General features: G+C 40.5%; 1 protein-coding gene across 3 annotated transcripts in view; it reads right to left on the minus strand.

The window, feature by feature from the left end:
- The window catches only part of LOC117996818 (probable phosphorylase b kinase regulatory subunit beta), a 23,823-nt gene continuing 6,113 nt past the window's right edge, over positions 1-17,710 (minus strand). For 2 of the 3 annotated variants that reach the window (XM_069499131.1, XM_034984957.2), the window contains exons 4-22: positions 17,200-17,482; positions 16,379-16,508; positions 15,402-15,553; positions 14,347-14,519; positions 13,351-13,514; positions 12,859-12,948; positions 12,387-12,413; positions 10,815-10,969; positions 9,157-9,276; positions 7,933-8,043; positions 7,021-7,148; positions 6,234-6,409; positions 5,224-5,486; positions 4,373-4,531; positions 3,025-3,150; positions 2,402-2,625; positions 2,035-2,149; positions 1,216-1,449; positions 1-981 (exon numbers count right to left, since the gene is read on the minus strand). In XM_069499131.1, the coding sequence (XP_069355232.1) occupies positions 814-981; positions 1,216-1,449; positions 2,035-2,149; positions 2,402-2,625; positions 3,025-3,150; positions 4,373-4,531; positions 5,224-5,486; positions 6,234-6,409; positions 7,021-7,148; positions 7,933-8,043; positions 9,157-9,276; positions 10,815-10,969; positions 12,387-12,413; positions 12,859-12,948; positions 13,351-13,514; positions 14,347-14,519; positions 15,402-15,553; positions 16,379-16,508; positions 17,200-17,482 (2,998 nt within the window). In that variant the 3' untranslated portion in view covers positions 1-813. The remainder of the gene's footprint in view (positions 982-1,215; positions 1,450-2,034; positions 2,150-2,401; positions 2,626-3,024; positions 3,151-4,372; positions 4,532-5,223; positions 5,487-6,233; positions 6,410-7,020; positions 7,149-7,932; positions 8,044-9,156; positions 9,277-10,814; positions 10,970-12,386; positions 12,414-12,858; positions 12,949-13,350; positions 13,515-14,346; positions 14,520-15,401; positions 15,554-16,378; positions 16,509-17,199; positions 17,483-17,710) is intronic. The other variant, XM_069499137.1, reaches the window with a different exon arrangement.

Here is a 17,710-nt window from a genome sequence, read left to right on the forward strand (position 1 = left end):
TTTTTCTCTTTTCGTTTATAAAATCTTTACTAACAATTATAATCTAATAATGTAAAGTATATAACACAAATTATAATATAATACTACACTAAAAAATATAGGTATTTCATGGCATTGATTGTATGTTATAATCAATTTAAATATCACTACAATATCATTATTTGTAACATGTTTTTTTCATTATATTCTAGACAGGGTTGCAAAACCATTTAGTTTAAAAGGGCTCAAACATTTTTGTATGGAACTTGGCATAAATTCGAAACAAGGTTTTTCAAAATGGCGGACTTGTATGCCAACTAGGTCTAATGAATGCCCTTTGTAAAGTCATAATTATTTGTTTTTCAAATATAATAGGTATAGGTAACTCGTTAAACATTGCTTATGCCTAAAATATTGAATAAACAATATTTTTTATTCCTTTTTATAAATAGAAATATTACATTTCTAAAAATTGCATCTTAAAATTGTGTAGGTCTTTTTATCCAAGATATCCTTATTGCGTCTTAATAAATTAATTGCACTTTATTGCGTCGTAACAGAGTCGCTTTTATTTAAACGTCTTTGTGGAGTGAACTTTCTGTGCCAATAAGACGTAGTACATATTCTGTGTGATTGTACGACAAAGACGCACACGTATGAGTATATAAAATTAATGTACAATGTGTAATTACACACGTCCGAACTTAATCATAATATAGAAATCTGTTCATTTTCAAGATTTAAATAACCATAGATTTTGGGTGCACTCGGATTGGGGATTTCTAGTAGACATTCAATGGCACCGAAGTGTGATCGTGTTCGTGTGAACGCAGCTTAAGAGACTTGACAAGCGTCGTGCGAGTGCGACGCGTCCTCGGCGTGCGGCGCGGCCGCGGCCTGCAGCACGCTGTTGACGACGGCGCGCGCCAGGTAGCCCAGCGCCACGCCCGCCGCCGCCGCGCTCAGCGTGCCCTCCGACGCTACGCCGCTGTCCTGTCTGTCCTGTATCCACGACCCATAGCTTAAAATGTGTCCGTACAAAATTACTTCTCCATTTTAACTTTATGGGTCAACTGTCAAGGCAAAAGTACGATTCACCTTTAAAATAAGAACTAAAATCGTACTTTTGGCATGACAATTGAGAATTGACACTTGAGAAGTCATTTTGTACGCATAATAAGAACAACACGCACTAACGCTTCCTGACTAGCAGGTGATGTGATGCAACACACTAACCTTAGCGTATGTGAGCTCCGCGTCGTCCAGCAAGCGGTCGAGGTTGAGCGGCTGCTGCAGGTACAGCTCCGGGTTGCGGCGCAGGATGGTGGCCAGCACGCACAGCAGCTCCACGCACAGCTGGCGCCGCTCGGCGGACGGCACGCGCACTAGCGCCTCCTCCACTAGCAGGGCGAACGATATTTCCGAGCGCGACATGTTTACTAGTGTCGGCTGCGCGGGGATTGCGTGACCCTGTATCACAAACAAGCGTGAAGTTAGCCTGATGCCCACTGGGGTCCTGAGTGCCATCAATTACAGTATGAACGATGTCTTGCCGCTTAGGCTGCACAGAACACGCCCCATCTATTCAGGCCTTACATTTAGGTGAGAGCAAAAAAACATGACATGAAACGAAGACAATATGGAAGTCGCGCTTCGCGGCAAGGCATCGGCGCTACAGTACGGCCGTTATCGTCTGAGTCGTTTCGTCATAAACGTTAGCAACAAAAGGAATGTGTCAAATAGGTATGTGCGAAATATCCAGTTAGCTTGTTTTGCTGCCAATAGACTTCGAGCGTTGAAACAACAGCAAAGTAAAATTGATTTTATCTGCCTTGATTGAAAGCTCAAGTTCGTTTATTAAAAAAATTTAATTACAACCAGCGCTCCAAGCGGAAACCTTTAAAAAAAAGACTAGTATGTACTGAATGCGCATATTTAAATCAAGGACCTGTAGGTCCATTTTAGTCTGAAGTTAAATTGTAAAAAAAAGATGTACAAAACACACCCATTTTCAAATCTAAAAAAAGGGCAATACATTCCACGAAAACTCCATACCTCAACAATAATTCCTTTTGGCGTTCTCAAGAGAATATCCCAAATTTGCACATAAAAATGTTTTGGCACACGACACAAGCAGCCCTCCAATCTTCGCCTTTCTAAAGGCGTTAATCTAAAAAAAAAAACCTCAACTAGTAATGAAAAATTGACTGGTCTGAATATTTATCTTTATCCTGTTGCAGATACTACTTCAGGATTCTAGTTTTGTATTTCATTTTCTGTGCATCTAAAATCGCAAATGCAAAAAAGGCACTGAATTAATTTTATTCAAGTTTTCACCATGAGATAGTATTTTGATTAGTGTGTTTATATGACATCCGTACGGAACCCGGGCAAATCTAGATTCAGATATTATAGTACATACCCTTTTTCATCCGCCCAATCAGATACGGTAAGGACTTTTTGAAGTAACGTGCGGAGCTTATACGGAGACAAGCTCTCCAATGTGGCGTCAGCTCTCTTCTCTTCGGGAAAAAGTTCTAAGTAGATACGGATGGCCTCCAGGACCCATCCTACGCGAATTTTGAGGATACCCCGGAACATGTCAGGGTTTGTTCCGATTAGACGACCACAGTAAAGCACGACTTCCTGGAAAAAATCTTATTTATGTTCAGGCTTTAGTCTTTCTTTGCACAAAAGTACAGCACGCGGCCAAAGGTGATGAACATCGATCTTTAGAAGGAGATAGCAGATTTGTAAAGCACTGTCTCGGTCGTTGAGACCGACAAAACGTCATATATGAGTGATAGAGACAACGCTGTACAAAGCTGAAATGTCATTCTAAAGGCCGATGTTCATCACTTTCGGCCGCGTACTGTACACTTTGTTTACACTTACTCAGCGCACCTGCAATAAAAAACTGTGGTAACATTTTGCCTTCACCATATTCATGTGTTCCTAGTCAAGATATTCAACTAAACTGAATCAAATTTCATCTGCAATTAAAATTGAGCCTTATGGCGTTTAATATATGGTTCGGAAACGTACCTGTTGCAACACGGCACCAATGATGTCGTAAGGCTGTATGGTGGAGTACATGACTGATTGTATCTCGCCGGGAGTCATAGGCTTGTCGAACACCGTCTCCTTGCGCCCGATCACGCCCACTGTCAGCTACAAACAACAATCAGTACCCATATTATAATTGTGAAAGTGTTTGTTTTTTTTTTTTTTTTTAATTTATTTATCACCGACAACTTCCATACATAAAAGACCGCACATTTAAATACATACAATAAACAGTATGGTCGTCAATTACAGGTGAAACTTTGCTTATTAACTAACATGCACTAACTTACAGACTAACAGATTAAAGTATAGATTAATTTACTAACAGACAGACTTAATAACGTACAGAGTAACTTGACAGATTAACAGATTTGTTTGTTGGTTTGTCCTTCAATCACGTCGCAACTTGCAACGAATTGACGTGATTTTTTGCATGGGTAAAGTTTAAGACCTGGAGAGTAACATAGGTAACTTTTTATTCCGGAAAATCAAAGAGTTCACACGGGATTTTTTAAACCTAAATTCATGGCTACGAAGTCGCGGGCATCGGCTAGTAACTCAATAAGTGATGACACAGTGGAGACCACCAATGTTTAAAATGTAAGACTAAGTATATGAGGGCTCAGTACACTTTTTTTTAATCTATAGAGTAGTATTAGGCTGTAATCAAAGGTAGGCAGATGATGCAACCTTGGAGCGCTCAACATTCTTCTTCTTCTTATACTTTGGGGTCATGTAGGTTCTTGAATACCCTGTATCACTTCGATCGTCTCCGATACATTGTGTATTGTCTCCACTTCAGATTTCCTCATCAAATCCTGTGGCCGCCAGATACAGCAGCACTTTTTTGACTGGAGTAGAAGTAGCATCCTCAGGGTATACGATGTGTTTCCCTAGGTGAATGCGCTCAACATTACAAAAGTCTTTATTTCATTTCATACATAATGTTATAGTTCAATGCCGAGATGCCGGCACTTCGCGATTTGACGCAACTATACATCGCGACAGGACGGCATAGCAATCGGGGTGGGGACGCCCCGCTGGACCGCACAGCACCCTCCTTAACTCACCTCATAACCCCGATTGCCATATCGACCTTCATCATCATCATGATCAACCCATCGCCGGCTCACTACAGAGCACCGGTCTCCTCTCAGAGTGAGAAGGGTTTTGGCCATAGTCTACCACGCTGGCCATGTGCGGATTGGTCTTGACACACCTTTGAGAACATTTTGGAGAACTCTCAGGGATGCAGGTTTCGTCACGGTGTTTTTGTGTCACCGGCAACGGTGAAGGAATATCGACCTTGCGCAAACTATATTTGTACCTGCTTGCCGCTGACGAGCACGGTGGTGATGAAGGGGCTGATGGAGTCCACGGTGTGGCTGAGCAGCGACGAGCAGTAGCGCACGGCGCGCCAGTGCCGCAGCACGCCCGCGCTGCCGTACAGACCCTTCAGCGCGTCCAGCGCGCTCGTGCCGTTCACCTGCCACACAAGAGAAACATAATTAATATTATAGCACATAACTGAGTAGGTTCCTGCGGTAGTGGAGCGGTGCCGAGGGGTAACAGTTGTCACAAGTTGACGAAGCGCTCTCGCGTCACGTCATCACACTCCTACTGCACCGCAGTAACCAACTCAGTTATGCGTTTTGCCTGTAATAATTATTATTGATTTCTATTTTTTTTAATTATACTTTAATAGCTGACGTCTGCGACTTCGTCCGCGTGGATTTAGGTTTTTAAAATCCCACAGGAACTCATTGATTTTAAAATAAATTTAATAAATATAAAGTAGTCTATGTCACTCTCCAAGTCTTCAACCCATGCAAAAAATCACGTCGATCCGTTGCTCCGTTAAGATGTAATTAAAGGATAAAACCAATAGACCAACAAACAAACACACTTTCGCATTTATAATATGGGTAGTGATTACACAGAACACAAAGTAAACATATTAAAAAACATACAAGGATCTTAAGGATGATTATATTAATTATCATACGGGCACATTATCTGTGCACCTCGCTAGAATGCGATGCCCCTTCAGCGCTAGTCTTTTATTTAATTTATAGGCTAGCACTTGGCTGCAATCAGACCTGTTAGCATGGTGCGGTCAAACATGATACTGCACCAGCCGGCGCAGCCTTCGCGAGTAGAATGACAAAGATAAATCACCTCATACATAGGGCCTTCCCGCTGCATCAATATCCCCCACAGCTGACACTGCGCGAATATATTACTGGTTGTCCGCAAAGCCGACACCACATCAGGTGTAGATCTGTTTTTATAAGTCTCATAGTCGATGGTCTCTTCCCTGTACGTGAGCGTTCGAGGCACGTCGGTGAGGGACTGGTAGCCGATGTAGTCGTGCTGTAGTTGCTTGAACTGCGTGAACATCTCGGACGGGAACTCACCCTGACTCATGAAGTCAAGATGCTCTGAAAAGCAATGTTAAGCATGTTGCAAAAGGTATAATGGTCGCAGACACGATATTTGCACTGTCGACTCGCCGACTAGCGAGTCGTCTACGCATCGCCACTGCACGAGTTGCAGAGTTACGTACACGCCCATTTGTACTGTAGGATGTGGTTGCTGTCAGCCAAGTCATCTAAGAACACCGCCAGTTCGTAATCATCGTCATCATCATGATCAACCCATCGCCGGCTCAGCGACAGAGCACGGGGCTCCTCTCAGAGTGAGAGGGGTTTTGGCCATAGTCTGCCGCAGATTTTACACACCTTTAAGAACATTATGGAGAACTCTCAGGCATATAGGTTTCCTCACGATGTTTTCCTTCACCGTTAAAGCAAGTGATATTTAATTACTTAAAACGCACATAATTCCGAAAAGTTAGAGGTGTGTGGCTGTGTGCCCGGGATCGAACCCCCGACCTCCGATTAGGAGGCGGACATCCTATCCACTAGGCTATCACAGCTTCTCCAGTTCGTAATAGCATTAAATAGAAGGTACTCTGCGAATGCACGTTTCTAACTCTAAAGGGATAAGAAATGGGAATAAGTGATAAGAAAGACATATTTTTTATACTAATACCAGGAACCCATTGGAAATATAAACACAAAATTTCATCCAAATCGGTCCAACCGTTTAGGACGGGTTGGGTGACAAACTCACCTACAGAAGAATAATATATATTAAGATATTTGGCTCCACAAATATTAGCTCACCAATACAGGAGCTGGAGATGAGGTTCTGCAGTCGGCCGAGGCGCACCTTGACGCCGTCGCAGTGGCCCTTCTTGAGCATCGCGAACAGGTCCAGCATCTGCTTGAAGTGCGGGTCGCGCATGTGCTCCTCGCGCACCAGCAGGCACACCGTCGGCCGCCCCGACAGGCGCCAGTACCTGCACCACAATCGCCCAATCGGAACACGCCTCATCTTTTAAATTAGGTTTACGGTTCTGTGAGATGAGATGTTTACAGACAAATCTGCTTGATACACTACTAAAATTTTTGACCTCATTCCACCCTCATTTTTCTACAACCGCACCGCGCGCCACCGTAAGGAATTTCACCCTCACCACCTGGGTGTCTGGTGCACTTCGACCGTCCGCTGTGCCAGATCCTTCTTTCCACGCACATGCAAACTGTGGAACCAACTCCCATCGGTGGTGTTCCCACTAGATTACAACATGGGGTTATTCAAGGAGCGGACCAACAAATGCCTAAAAGGCCGGCAACGCATCGGCGGTTCCTCTGGTGCTGCAAATGTTCATGGGCGGCGGTAATCGCTTAAACCAGGTGACCTGCCTGCTCGTTTGCTCGCTATCTCTATTTTAAAAAAAAAGTTTGTTCTGCGGACTTCTACCAATCGGTATAATCCCGCCACGGGATGACACCCCGCAGGATTGCTCTGTTTAGATGTCTGAGACCTTTTGAGACCTCCGAAGAATTCAAGAGTAGAATGAAACTTTCCGGATTAACAAATGAATTATTGGCACCTTCAGCCACTTACTTGCCGACAAACTGCAACTCAGTCTTAATATCATCGATCAGCAGCGCCATGTCTCTGTACAAGTAAAACTCCGACACCTCGAATATCAACGGATAACACAACACCGTCATACCACACACTCTGTATATCTGCAAAAAAAAATATAGAGATTTCATATAAGATATACTGCGCGCAAAACAAGCAGTACAATCTGAACACGAGACGCCATCTACAAAAACAGATCGGAGCCGGGCTTGAATTTAATCCTTAGAGCGATGACGCATTGCACTTCCGTCATCCGAGATCTCTCCATCATCCGTGAGAATATCTCGGATGAGCTTCGGATTCAAATCGGACGAAATATGACGTAGATATGTCAAAGGATGTCCATTGAATAGCTTGGATTTGGATCAGAGATTGGATTAGTGCGTAAGCAATATCAGAGTTCAGTCCGAGTTTTTTATATCCGTATTTTCACGGACTCGGATCGGATTAGTGCGTAACCGCTCTTAGTCTATGACTTGCACAGACCGTTATGTTGTAATTTCAGATTGGACTATTTGTTTTGTCAATCAAAATTGTTTGGAAATTACCATTTTGGTAATTTCCAAACAAGATGCTGCCGCCTAGCATGAGTGCCAAGGAATATTTCACATGGATATTTGATAAAATAGAATGCGAAAATTACCGAATAATAATTTAATTGCTAGGCCATTTCTAACGTTATCGTTTTTGCCACAATAAGCTGTAGTCAAAATGTCAAAAACATGAAAATCAAAATTTAAGGTCTCCCTTAAAACGCAATACTTTTCATTTTAAGTATCTCCAAAATCCAATCCCAAGGGCTATAATAGAACCGGATTTCTCGATTCAAAAGTGTCAAGTGTGTAATCTCGCAGCTGTCATGCTAGGCCTGGCTGTAGCTGATTGTACCTTACTCGTACCGAGAGAACCGACAGGTCTTATGGGTCTTCCGGTCAGTTTAAGCTTCTCGCACACGCCCAGCTCTCTGTATACATGGACTAGCTGTGTGGAACTGCATATCTACAAATATAAAATAGATCTAAAAATGTAAACACACGTCTATATACAACAACATATTCCCAATTAAGAAAGCTACGCACTTACTAAAGCTTTTTGGAAATATGATTCATATGTAAAAACCGGCCAAACCAGTCAGCCGGCGCACCGAGGTTCCATACTCGGGTATTTTTGCACGATAAAAACTATTATGCATTAAAATAAATAAAAATCTGTTTTACAATGGAGCCCTTTCATGTGATACCCCACTTGAAAATTGAAAATACTAAATTATTTTTTCATGAACACATTTTAGTATTATTTTTTTGTGATGTATCCACAAATTCACGGTTTTCGTAGTTTTTCCTTTACTTGTGCTATAAGACCTGCCTAATACCTACCTGCCAAATTTCATGATTCTAGATCAACGGGAAGTATAGGATCGCTATAGGATTTCTTGAGAGACACGACAGACAGACAACGAAGTGATCCTATAAGGATTCCTTTTTTCCTTTTGAGGTAGGAACCCTAAAAAATTTAACAATTTATGAAACTTTGAAATCTCTCCTGCAAAATTGTGAAAAGGATATATCTTTAGGGCTAAAAAAGTGACCAGCAAACAATTGGAGCAGGATAAAAATCGACTATAATGAATGACATTTTGAGATCTCACTCGTCATTTTATCTCTATGTTCATAACTGTCATGTCAAAAGTACGGTTTTGGTGTTTATTTTAAAAGGTTGACAGCGCGGGAGTCGAAGCCCGTATCCCCTTTCAGATACAGGACTTCGCGACAATGCGACTGGGGTTGTGGACTGTATATCTAGAGATGAACTGCTCAAAGGGATTTTCTGGATGAGAAAGGAATCGGCATTCACTGTTTGCAGTTCATAGATAATTGGTTTGGTAGATTGCGATGCGAAGTTGCCGATATTGGTGAAAAGGATGCGTAAATATGGAATGGTAAAGTACTAGGAAAAGGGTTTTTGGAAATTTGAGCAGTTTATTAAAGAGAATTTCCTAAGTTAAGCTTTTTGGCGCAACCAAAGGTGAACCGTACTTTTGACATGACAATGGCGAGTGAAATCTCACAATATTTGCTGGTTATTGTATTACTGTGAGTTGAGGATACTAACCTGTACAGGCTCGACTTCGTGGGGCGTTTGCGTTTGGATGCCGTATGTGCCCATCATGGCTTGCAGACGCATCGACTCGGCTATCAGGACGACTTGCACCACCAGATCCGTTGCTATTCCCTGCATGTTATACATCGTACGCTTTACATAAGGCCAAGAGTCCACTAGCAATAAAACTCACAGAAGTCGGCTCTGACAAGTTACTTGCACTATGTAGGTATAATGTATATATACTCGCAGAAAGTAATTATTTCCAAGTTTAGTTGCTAAACTTGCAGAAATGACTATTATGACAGCTGCAAGATTAATTTCTAGTGGACACTAACACTGGAATTCATAGTCAAGGATAAGGGCTTCTTTAGGGGAAAATTCAGACAACACGTGTCATATTCAACCTGAATAGCCCACAAATAGCCCACATCCACCTCACTTACAACCAGGTGAGATCGCAAAGAACTTTGACGCTATGAAATATGAATACATAGCACACTGTTGAAGTAATGATTTTAAGCTATAAATGTCGACAAATAAAACCATCAAATTAATCGTGGTATCATGGTATATACCTGGTTATCAACATTAAAATATCACGCTTGATTTAAGTCTCGCAAATTGCTATTGTGCTGGAACCTTGTCTCATTAACATCGAAATGACGACATTTTGACGTCAGCCGAAATAAAAATATATCATCAGCTCATAGAGTTATGATACTACTTCAGTCTAGTGCTGACGTCACTAAAATGGCGACCACGCGCATTAGCAATTTGCGGGACTTATAATACGCACGCAAATAAAGTGAACTTATTAAATAAACACAGAAAAAAGCGCTAAAGCCACATCAATTTACTGCCGTGTATATAAATAACAGTGTTCCTTTATACTTCTTCACAGTAAAATATATTAGACTAGAATGTTGATAATAACAACTGTGCGTAATATATTAGAATCTTGCGCAAATACTATGCCTATTGCAACATTAGGTACTCTAATATTATCTGAGTAAAAAGACCTATTGAGATACATATATATTTTATGTGGGTCTACAATAGGTATATGAATTTAGCCGTAACAATACATGCTTCATGTAGCCTGATACTTACTAATGTCTGTTTGGCCTGCATGAAAACAGAACAATTAATTTTTTAAAATTAAGGGCTGAAGAGAGGCATGGAATAAGTAACAATGGGGCTGATTCTCTTGTACACGATCTCTAATCTAAACTAAATTAACAGGTCTAAATCTAGCGCTGTCCTTTTCCGCAAGCAACAGATTAGCAGGATAGCAATAGATTTAGACGTGTCATTTTAGTTTAGTTTAGAGATTGTGTTCAACAAAATTAGCCACATTATGAGTTTGTGTTTATTCATCCTCAATAGGAGTTAATTCTGTCCATTTACAATGGATGATGGATGATTTTTATGATTCGAAATAGCATGTCGTTGAAATTACCCACACTTTAAGAAAACTTGAATTGTAGTCACCATCGAGAACACAGCAGGATTTATTTAATAGTTATGCTTCACTTTAGGCTGAGTTACATCGGCCGTGGTTTGTTAGGGAAGCAATCCCGACTCCGATCATCGAATTGTAAGTTTCCTTCAATATATCATCAGTAGTATAAACAACAGTATTAGTTACCCTTAGTAACTAGACCTACCTGGAAAGCCGAGTATCGTCCAGCGCGTCTAGGCCGGTTGTAGGAGGGGAGATAGCGCCGGATTGGATCCAGCTCGTTGACATGAAGGAGTCCGCCCGTCAACAGCTGCGCCAGCACGAATAGTGACTGCGCCCAGAGGAACAACCCGCCCGTATCTGAATATTGTTGCTTATCAATAAGCTAGTACAGCATTGAAAATTGAACTTTACTCTTATACTCTGTAGAACATATTTTTACATTGAAAGTATAGAGTCGCGATAAAGACGTGGCGATCGGCTTTCGGTATCAAGCACTATTTTGGGTTGTGTCGCCTAAGAACAATGTTACATAGTACTATATTCCGCGACATGTTGAGACAGCAACAGCAACAGTTGGCTGTGACTAGTTACCACCCTACCGGCAAAGCCGTGCCGCCAAGCGGTTTAGCGTTCCGATACGACGCCGTGTTGACCAAAGGGGTATGGGCTTAATACAAACTGCCATACCCCTTCCAGGTTAGCCCGCTTCCATCTTAGATGGCATCATCACTTACCACCAGGGTTTGCAGTCAAAGGCTAACTTGTTTCTCGATAAATTAAAAAAAACGTCATCCACTCGCTCGCAACGGGTTAGCTCGGGGACAATGCGGGTGTGCGGGGCGTCCCCTCGCCGATTGCCATCTCAACCTGTCGCGTACTATACTTAATTTTTTTCATTTTAGAAAAAATCTTGCTAGCTTAATTTTTTCGTAGGAAATGGCCTTTTTTAATGGACTATGAAATGGCAATATAGTTTTTATAAACCGCCACCTAAAGCTTTTAATTTTTACTTATAGAGGCTGATAGCTGATAGCTGTGGGACAACTATTGATCCTATTTAAAGATTATAAGCAAGAACGGGTATAGTTTATTAATAAGTATAGCTTTAAAATAATGTAACAAAAACAAAATGAATGTATAGTCGACTATAAAACTGCTTTCAGTATGTCAAAATTACATTATGCCTCAGAGTTTTATAAATGTATGGTGTAGACTGTTGGTACTAGGTCTTATAAGCGATGTGCAAAAAATATTCACAAATTAATGGTAGAAATTGGTAATGCAATTTTATGGTCGAAGGTACCAAGGAAGCCCAGGCCCGTATCGCGGCTAGGACATTTGCGTACAATACGCGGCAGAAAGTAATGTACATCGACTTTTAGAAGAAGATAGCGGATTTGTAGAGCATTGTCTCTGTCGTTGAGACCGATAAAACGTCACATAGGTATGAGTGACAGTGACAACACTCTACAAAGCCGCAATGTCATTCTAAAGGCTGATGTACATTACTTTTTGTCGCGTACTGTACGCACCGGGTACGGGCGTGGCGTTATTGCGCTTGTTAAAATAAATCATACCTACCGGTTGAAAAGTCGAATATGAATATTATGAATCAGCTACGACTACACTGAGACTAATAAAATAGTTGTTTTGTTAACAAAAAAAAGCTCAAAAAAGTTCACTTCTAGATAGCAAGAGAAAACGATCAGGTTATTATGCTAGAAAGGCACAGAAAATTAGCACAGCAGTCCATTCTCAATACCAATAGTGTTACCTTTATTATCGCCTTCTCCATGATGGTCTGCAATCATAGTATACGTGCTTTTTTACAAGATCAATTGTTGCAAATTACAATTATTGTTCTTGGTATACAGATTATATTTCTTTTCTAAATTAAAACTACATATCACTATTTATAAATTACTTACGTAGATTGAGAAGACTAAAAATTGAGCCAAATTTATGAACATCATACCCATTTTATTACTTTTTGGATTTTTATAGCTACAATTGCACAAATAGGTTAAAAATTAAATTAAAACGATAGATATTAAAGATAGGTAATAAATAACAAAAAAACTGTTTTTTTCCAAAATAAACATTTCGCCAACAACTTAAAAAGTAAGTATAAACTTTTATGTTGTCAAAGTCATGAGTTCACAAATTATTGACTGCATTATGACCTTTCGTTTTTCCTGAAATAAATTACGTTTAAAATAATTACAATATTAAATAGAAATACTTACTGGCTGGAATTCTGCGTACGGAATACGGCTCGTTCCGTTCGGTCTCGATCCCTTCGCGTGGAACATAGTAGTACCAGGGGATTACCGGATCTGAAATATTGTATACTTCAATTGCCAGATATATTTTTACATAAGTACTTCGATTTTTTAGACGTGTTTCAGAACCATAGTTCGAAAAAGACATTGGGGCCCAAGGCGCTGACGTAGAAACCTCGCACCAGAAAGCGCAGTGTTGTCAGATCCCGGAAAAAGAACGTGCGGAATACACTTTCGATGATCATGAGCGATGCCGTCGAACTCCTTCACCCGCCTTTATTCTGAGCTTACCTCCATACTCATCCATACAAATCCTGGACTTGAGCAGCTTCTGGTACTCCTCAACTTAGTCGGGCAGCGTGCGGAACACGCCATCGATGATCATCAGAACGTAGAACAGCGGCCACTCCGCTCGATACCGTCGAACTCCTTCACTCGTCTTCATTGTGAGCTTACCTCCATACTCGTCCATATAGATCCTGGACTTGAGCAGCTTCTGGTACTCCTCAACTTGGTCGGGCAGCGTGCGGAACACGCCGTCGATGATCATCAGCACGTAGAACAGCGGCCACTCCGACTCGATGCCGTCGAACTCCTTCAACTCGCCTTCATTGTAATACCTGGAATATTTAGTTTATTTCATCGGTCGGTCGCCTCACGGTCTCAACCAATATACGACCACAGCTGGAGGTAGGATTCTTATAGAGAATTCGGAACTTTATGATCTTTTGGCATCGGACGAGCCGGCAGCCGCATAAGACTGTAGAGGTTGGAATTTAATTTGTACTTCATTACAGCTTGACAGGATCGAATGAAGATGTTTAGCGGAAGGGTGGGTGCATAACGACTGTTCGTTCGATGCATCCCGCCCGTTGAATAACCCTATGTTTAAATTTAGTGGAAACACCACCGAAGGAAGTCTGTCTATGGACGTCAGTGGGTATATTTATCATTCCAAAGGTCTATATAGCCACCAAATAAAATGCTTCCGAGACAATGGGGCTAATTCCTTTGTACACAATCTCTAAACTATCTCTTAAATGGCACGTCTAAATCTATTGCTATCCCTTTCATAATGTTGCTTGCGGAAAAGGATAGCACTAGATTTAGACCTGTTAATTTAGTTTAGTTTAGAGATTGTGTACAAGAGAATCGGCCCCACTGTGTTAAATCATCTAGAAAATAGATGTTAAAGCTCAGTTAAACGAATATATTTCATTATCATTACTGACAAAACAACATTATATTTAATTTAGGGATGTAAGGACTGGAGGAAACTGATTTTAAAAAAGACAGGAGGTAATTCTCGTTTTGTTTACTTATGTAAGTACAAGTGCTTATTTTTTCTAGTAAAATATATGAATGTAAAACAAAAAATGATCTAAGTACATCAGTAATGTTAAGAATGTAAAAGCAATGATAAACACTAGGACATTTAAATAAGTATAATACCTCCTATTAGGGTCTTCTAGCACACATTTGTAGCCGTCCCGACTGAATCGTTTGAACCCATATTTGCCTTGCAGTCGGTTGAGGATATTGTTCTTAGTCAACTGCACCAGTAGCTCCTCGTGAGTAGCGAACGCCGGGAACGATATAGTTGGCAGAAGTGCGGCGTCGACTCCCTACAAATGTGTTAGGTTTTGTGCAGCCCTCAATTGCACACGAAAATCACGTGCTATTGACAAGACTTGGCTGTATTACGTGATATGTTACTAGACTAGAATACAAAATATCCTTTTCACTGCTCATGCTCCTAAAGTTCTTCTTTATGCTATCAGTAAGATGACTAAAACTGCTTTTCATGCTCTTGTGCATAAAGTATTTATATAAGTAAGCAAGAATCCATAACGGGCATATAAAACCCATTTTATGCCTGTGTTGTACAATCTACTATTAAATAACAAATTGCGTCAAGGTTAAGTGCCAATTTAGAGAAATTAATGATCAAAAAATATTGTTAGTACGCAATTTTTGTTTTATATCTAAAACAACATAAAACAACTAATGTCAAATAATTAATGTCGCAAAATCGGTGGCCTTTGGGGCAAACGTGCAGTGGAGCCTGCGAACCAGTAAGCGGAGTGTGGGACCATCTCCAGCCGCTGGACCGACGACCTTAACGAAAGCGGAAGACCGTGTGTGGTGGCGCGCTCTCCAAAAGCCCTTTGTCCAGCAGTGGACGCACACAGACTGATGGGTGAAAAGATGGAACTACATACTATTCAATTCAATTCAAATTTCTTTATTGCGAATATGGTTAGACAGTGGAGATATTACAAAAACAAAAAGGTACAGCCAAATTCTGCCTATTAGCATGCAATATGTTCATCATCATTTTTAGTAGTATGTATACTACTAAAAATGATCCACATTTGCCCAATGATACTAGCGCCGGTCATTTGATAGGTTGTGATCAAACACTTAAAGGACATTAATGTATTGCAACTTACCAGTAACCCTTTAACAAGTACAACAATAAAGGTGAATAGAATACGAGTATATACCTTAGAACTAGACTCCCTCGGCAACATCGTCTCGAAGATGCTTCTGTTTCGGTTGTGAGCGTCGATGTCTACATACACGACGCTCCACGACGCGCCCTTGTCTCCAAACAGGTTGCACCCGTTTATAGCTTCCAGGGCCGCTTTAGCCATGCCTACAAATATTTTATTACTAGATAAATCCATTAAAACACTTTCTGACCAACAGAGTTGTTCACAAATGGAATAAATTGCCTAAGGATGTGGTTATGTCAAGTTCTGTTAACCAGTTCAAGAATAGATTTGACAAATATTTGGTAAACTCGAAGCACTTTTGATATAGACGCATCAGCGAAAGCTGCTTAGTCTAATAAAATAAAAAATAAAAAAAATGCCCGCGATTTCGTCCGCGTGGATGTACGGGATATAAAGTAGCCTATGTGTTAATCCAAGGTATAATATATATCCAGCCAAATCCGTTCAGCAGTTTTTGCGTGAAAGAGTAACAAACATACACACACACACATACATACAAACTTTGCCTTTATAATATTAGTGTGATTTACTAGCTGATGCCCACATAATATGCTTGTGGAAGGACGAAAGAGGAGTGGAAGACCAAAGAAAAGATGGATAGATTGTGTGGAAAAGGATATGCGTGAGTGGTGATGGCTGACGGACGACCGAAGTAAGTGGAACATTGTGAGATAAGGACAGATAAATCTGATTTCGTCCGTGTGGACTTATATTTTTCAAAATCGTGTGAGATTTTTTTATTTTTCAGGATATTATAAAGAAGCTAATGCCAGACCATTAATTACTATAGATAATCATGCAAAAATCACGTCAATCAGTTTATTCTTAAATGTATAGAGATACAGCGTCGTAGATATTTTAGAACTATTTGAGAGCATTTGCTTATATTCTATTTGCATAATATGCAGTATACATATACTTGTATAATATGCATATTTTAGATAAATTCGATAATAATATTATACCTATAGATGAAGCATGGATCTCTGGTTTTCCGTCGTTGTACTTAGAGCCTCTCTCCCACATCCCATAATCAGGTGTCCGGTATGCTCTCTCTACATAGTAAACTAAATTTTGTACAAACGCAACTTCATCCTACAAAATAAACATTAAAAAAAAATTTATTTATTCACATAACACTTAAACATAATTATCTTTATCTAAATATATAAAAGGAAAAGGTGACTGACTGCTGACTGACTGATCTATCAACGCACAGCTCAAGCTACTGGACGGATCGGGCTGAAATTTGGCATGCAGATAGCTATTGTGACATAGGCATCCGCTAAGTTTTGAAAATTTGAACCCCTAAGAGGGTGAAATAGGGATTTGAAATTTGTGTAGTCCACGCGGACGAAGTCGCGGAAATAAGCTAGTTATTAAATACAATGAAAAGACAAGCATAAAGGATACCTTAACTGGAGAGATTTCTTCCAGCAGCCCTAAAATGTGGTGGTGGCTACTTAGTGATCTTTTAAGAATGTTGACATGTCTCCTTCATTAAATTGCATCTTTCTGGTGAAATATTTCAGTCTGTGATGTGGTGTTTTTCTATTATTCTTAAGTCCATATCCACCTAAGCAAAGCAGAGCAGAGATATCTATAACAGACCAATTAGATTATTGATAGATGAAGTGAAAAAATTATCGCATCATCTATAATCACAGCTTGGTCTGCTAAACATCTCCGCCTATCTCCACTTTGGTGAATACAGGGCCTTAGGAAAAAAGAAGATCCAAAACGACTAGAGTACCTAAAGCCATTTAAATAAAAATAGAATTCAAACCTGAGTGTAAATAATCTGAAGACCAGACGTGATCATCTGAACTAGAAACAACAGGTAAAGTGATATCACATCTATCTGAAGGTGGTGATACTGTTCATCACTCAACACTGGTTCACCCGTGGTGAGGTGAAACTTCACATGCAACGCATGGGCGGCACTCTGCCTAGTCTTGAATGCCTCTACTGTAGATGCCTGCTTGATCCAACACTCGAGTATGCCACGCATACATTTTACTGTACTCTGACCAAGTTCATGTGACTTGCCTCTGTCATCATCTATTCGTCTGGAAATGAAAAATATCACTTCTTAAGCAGCCAGTACACATTGGCGTATGTTGGCCCACTACAGGCAATCGTCATTGTGTACAGGGGGTTATGGTACATGTTGGCGGACATTTGTCAATGTTGGCGCGCAATCGGGAAGTTGTCGGTTTTTTGGGCACACTTCAAAGGAATCGTGGCGTAGCATGGCCGTATGGTGTTCACACAATCGCCCATTGCTGATTGCTTAG

Source organism: Maniola hyperantus, chromosome 1 (genome assembly GCF_902806685.2).
Source record: "Maniola hyperantus chromosome 1, iAphHyp1.2, whole genome shotgun sequence".
Classification (NCBI taxonomy): Eukaryota; Metazoa; Arthropoda; class Insecta; order Lepidoptera; family Nymphalidae; genus Maniola; species Maniola hyperantus.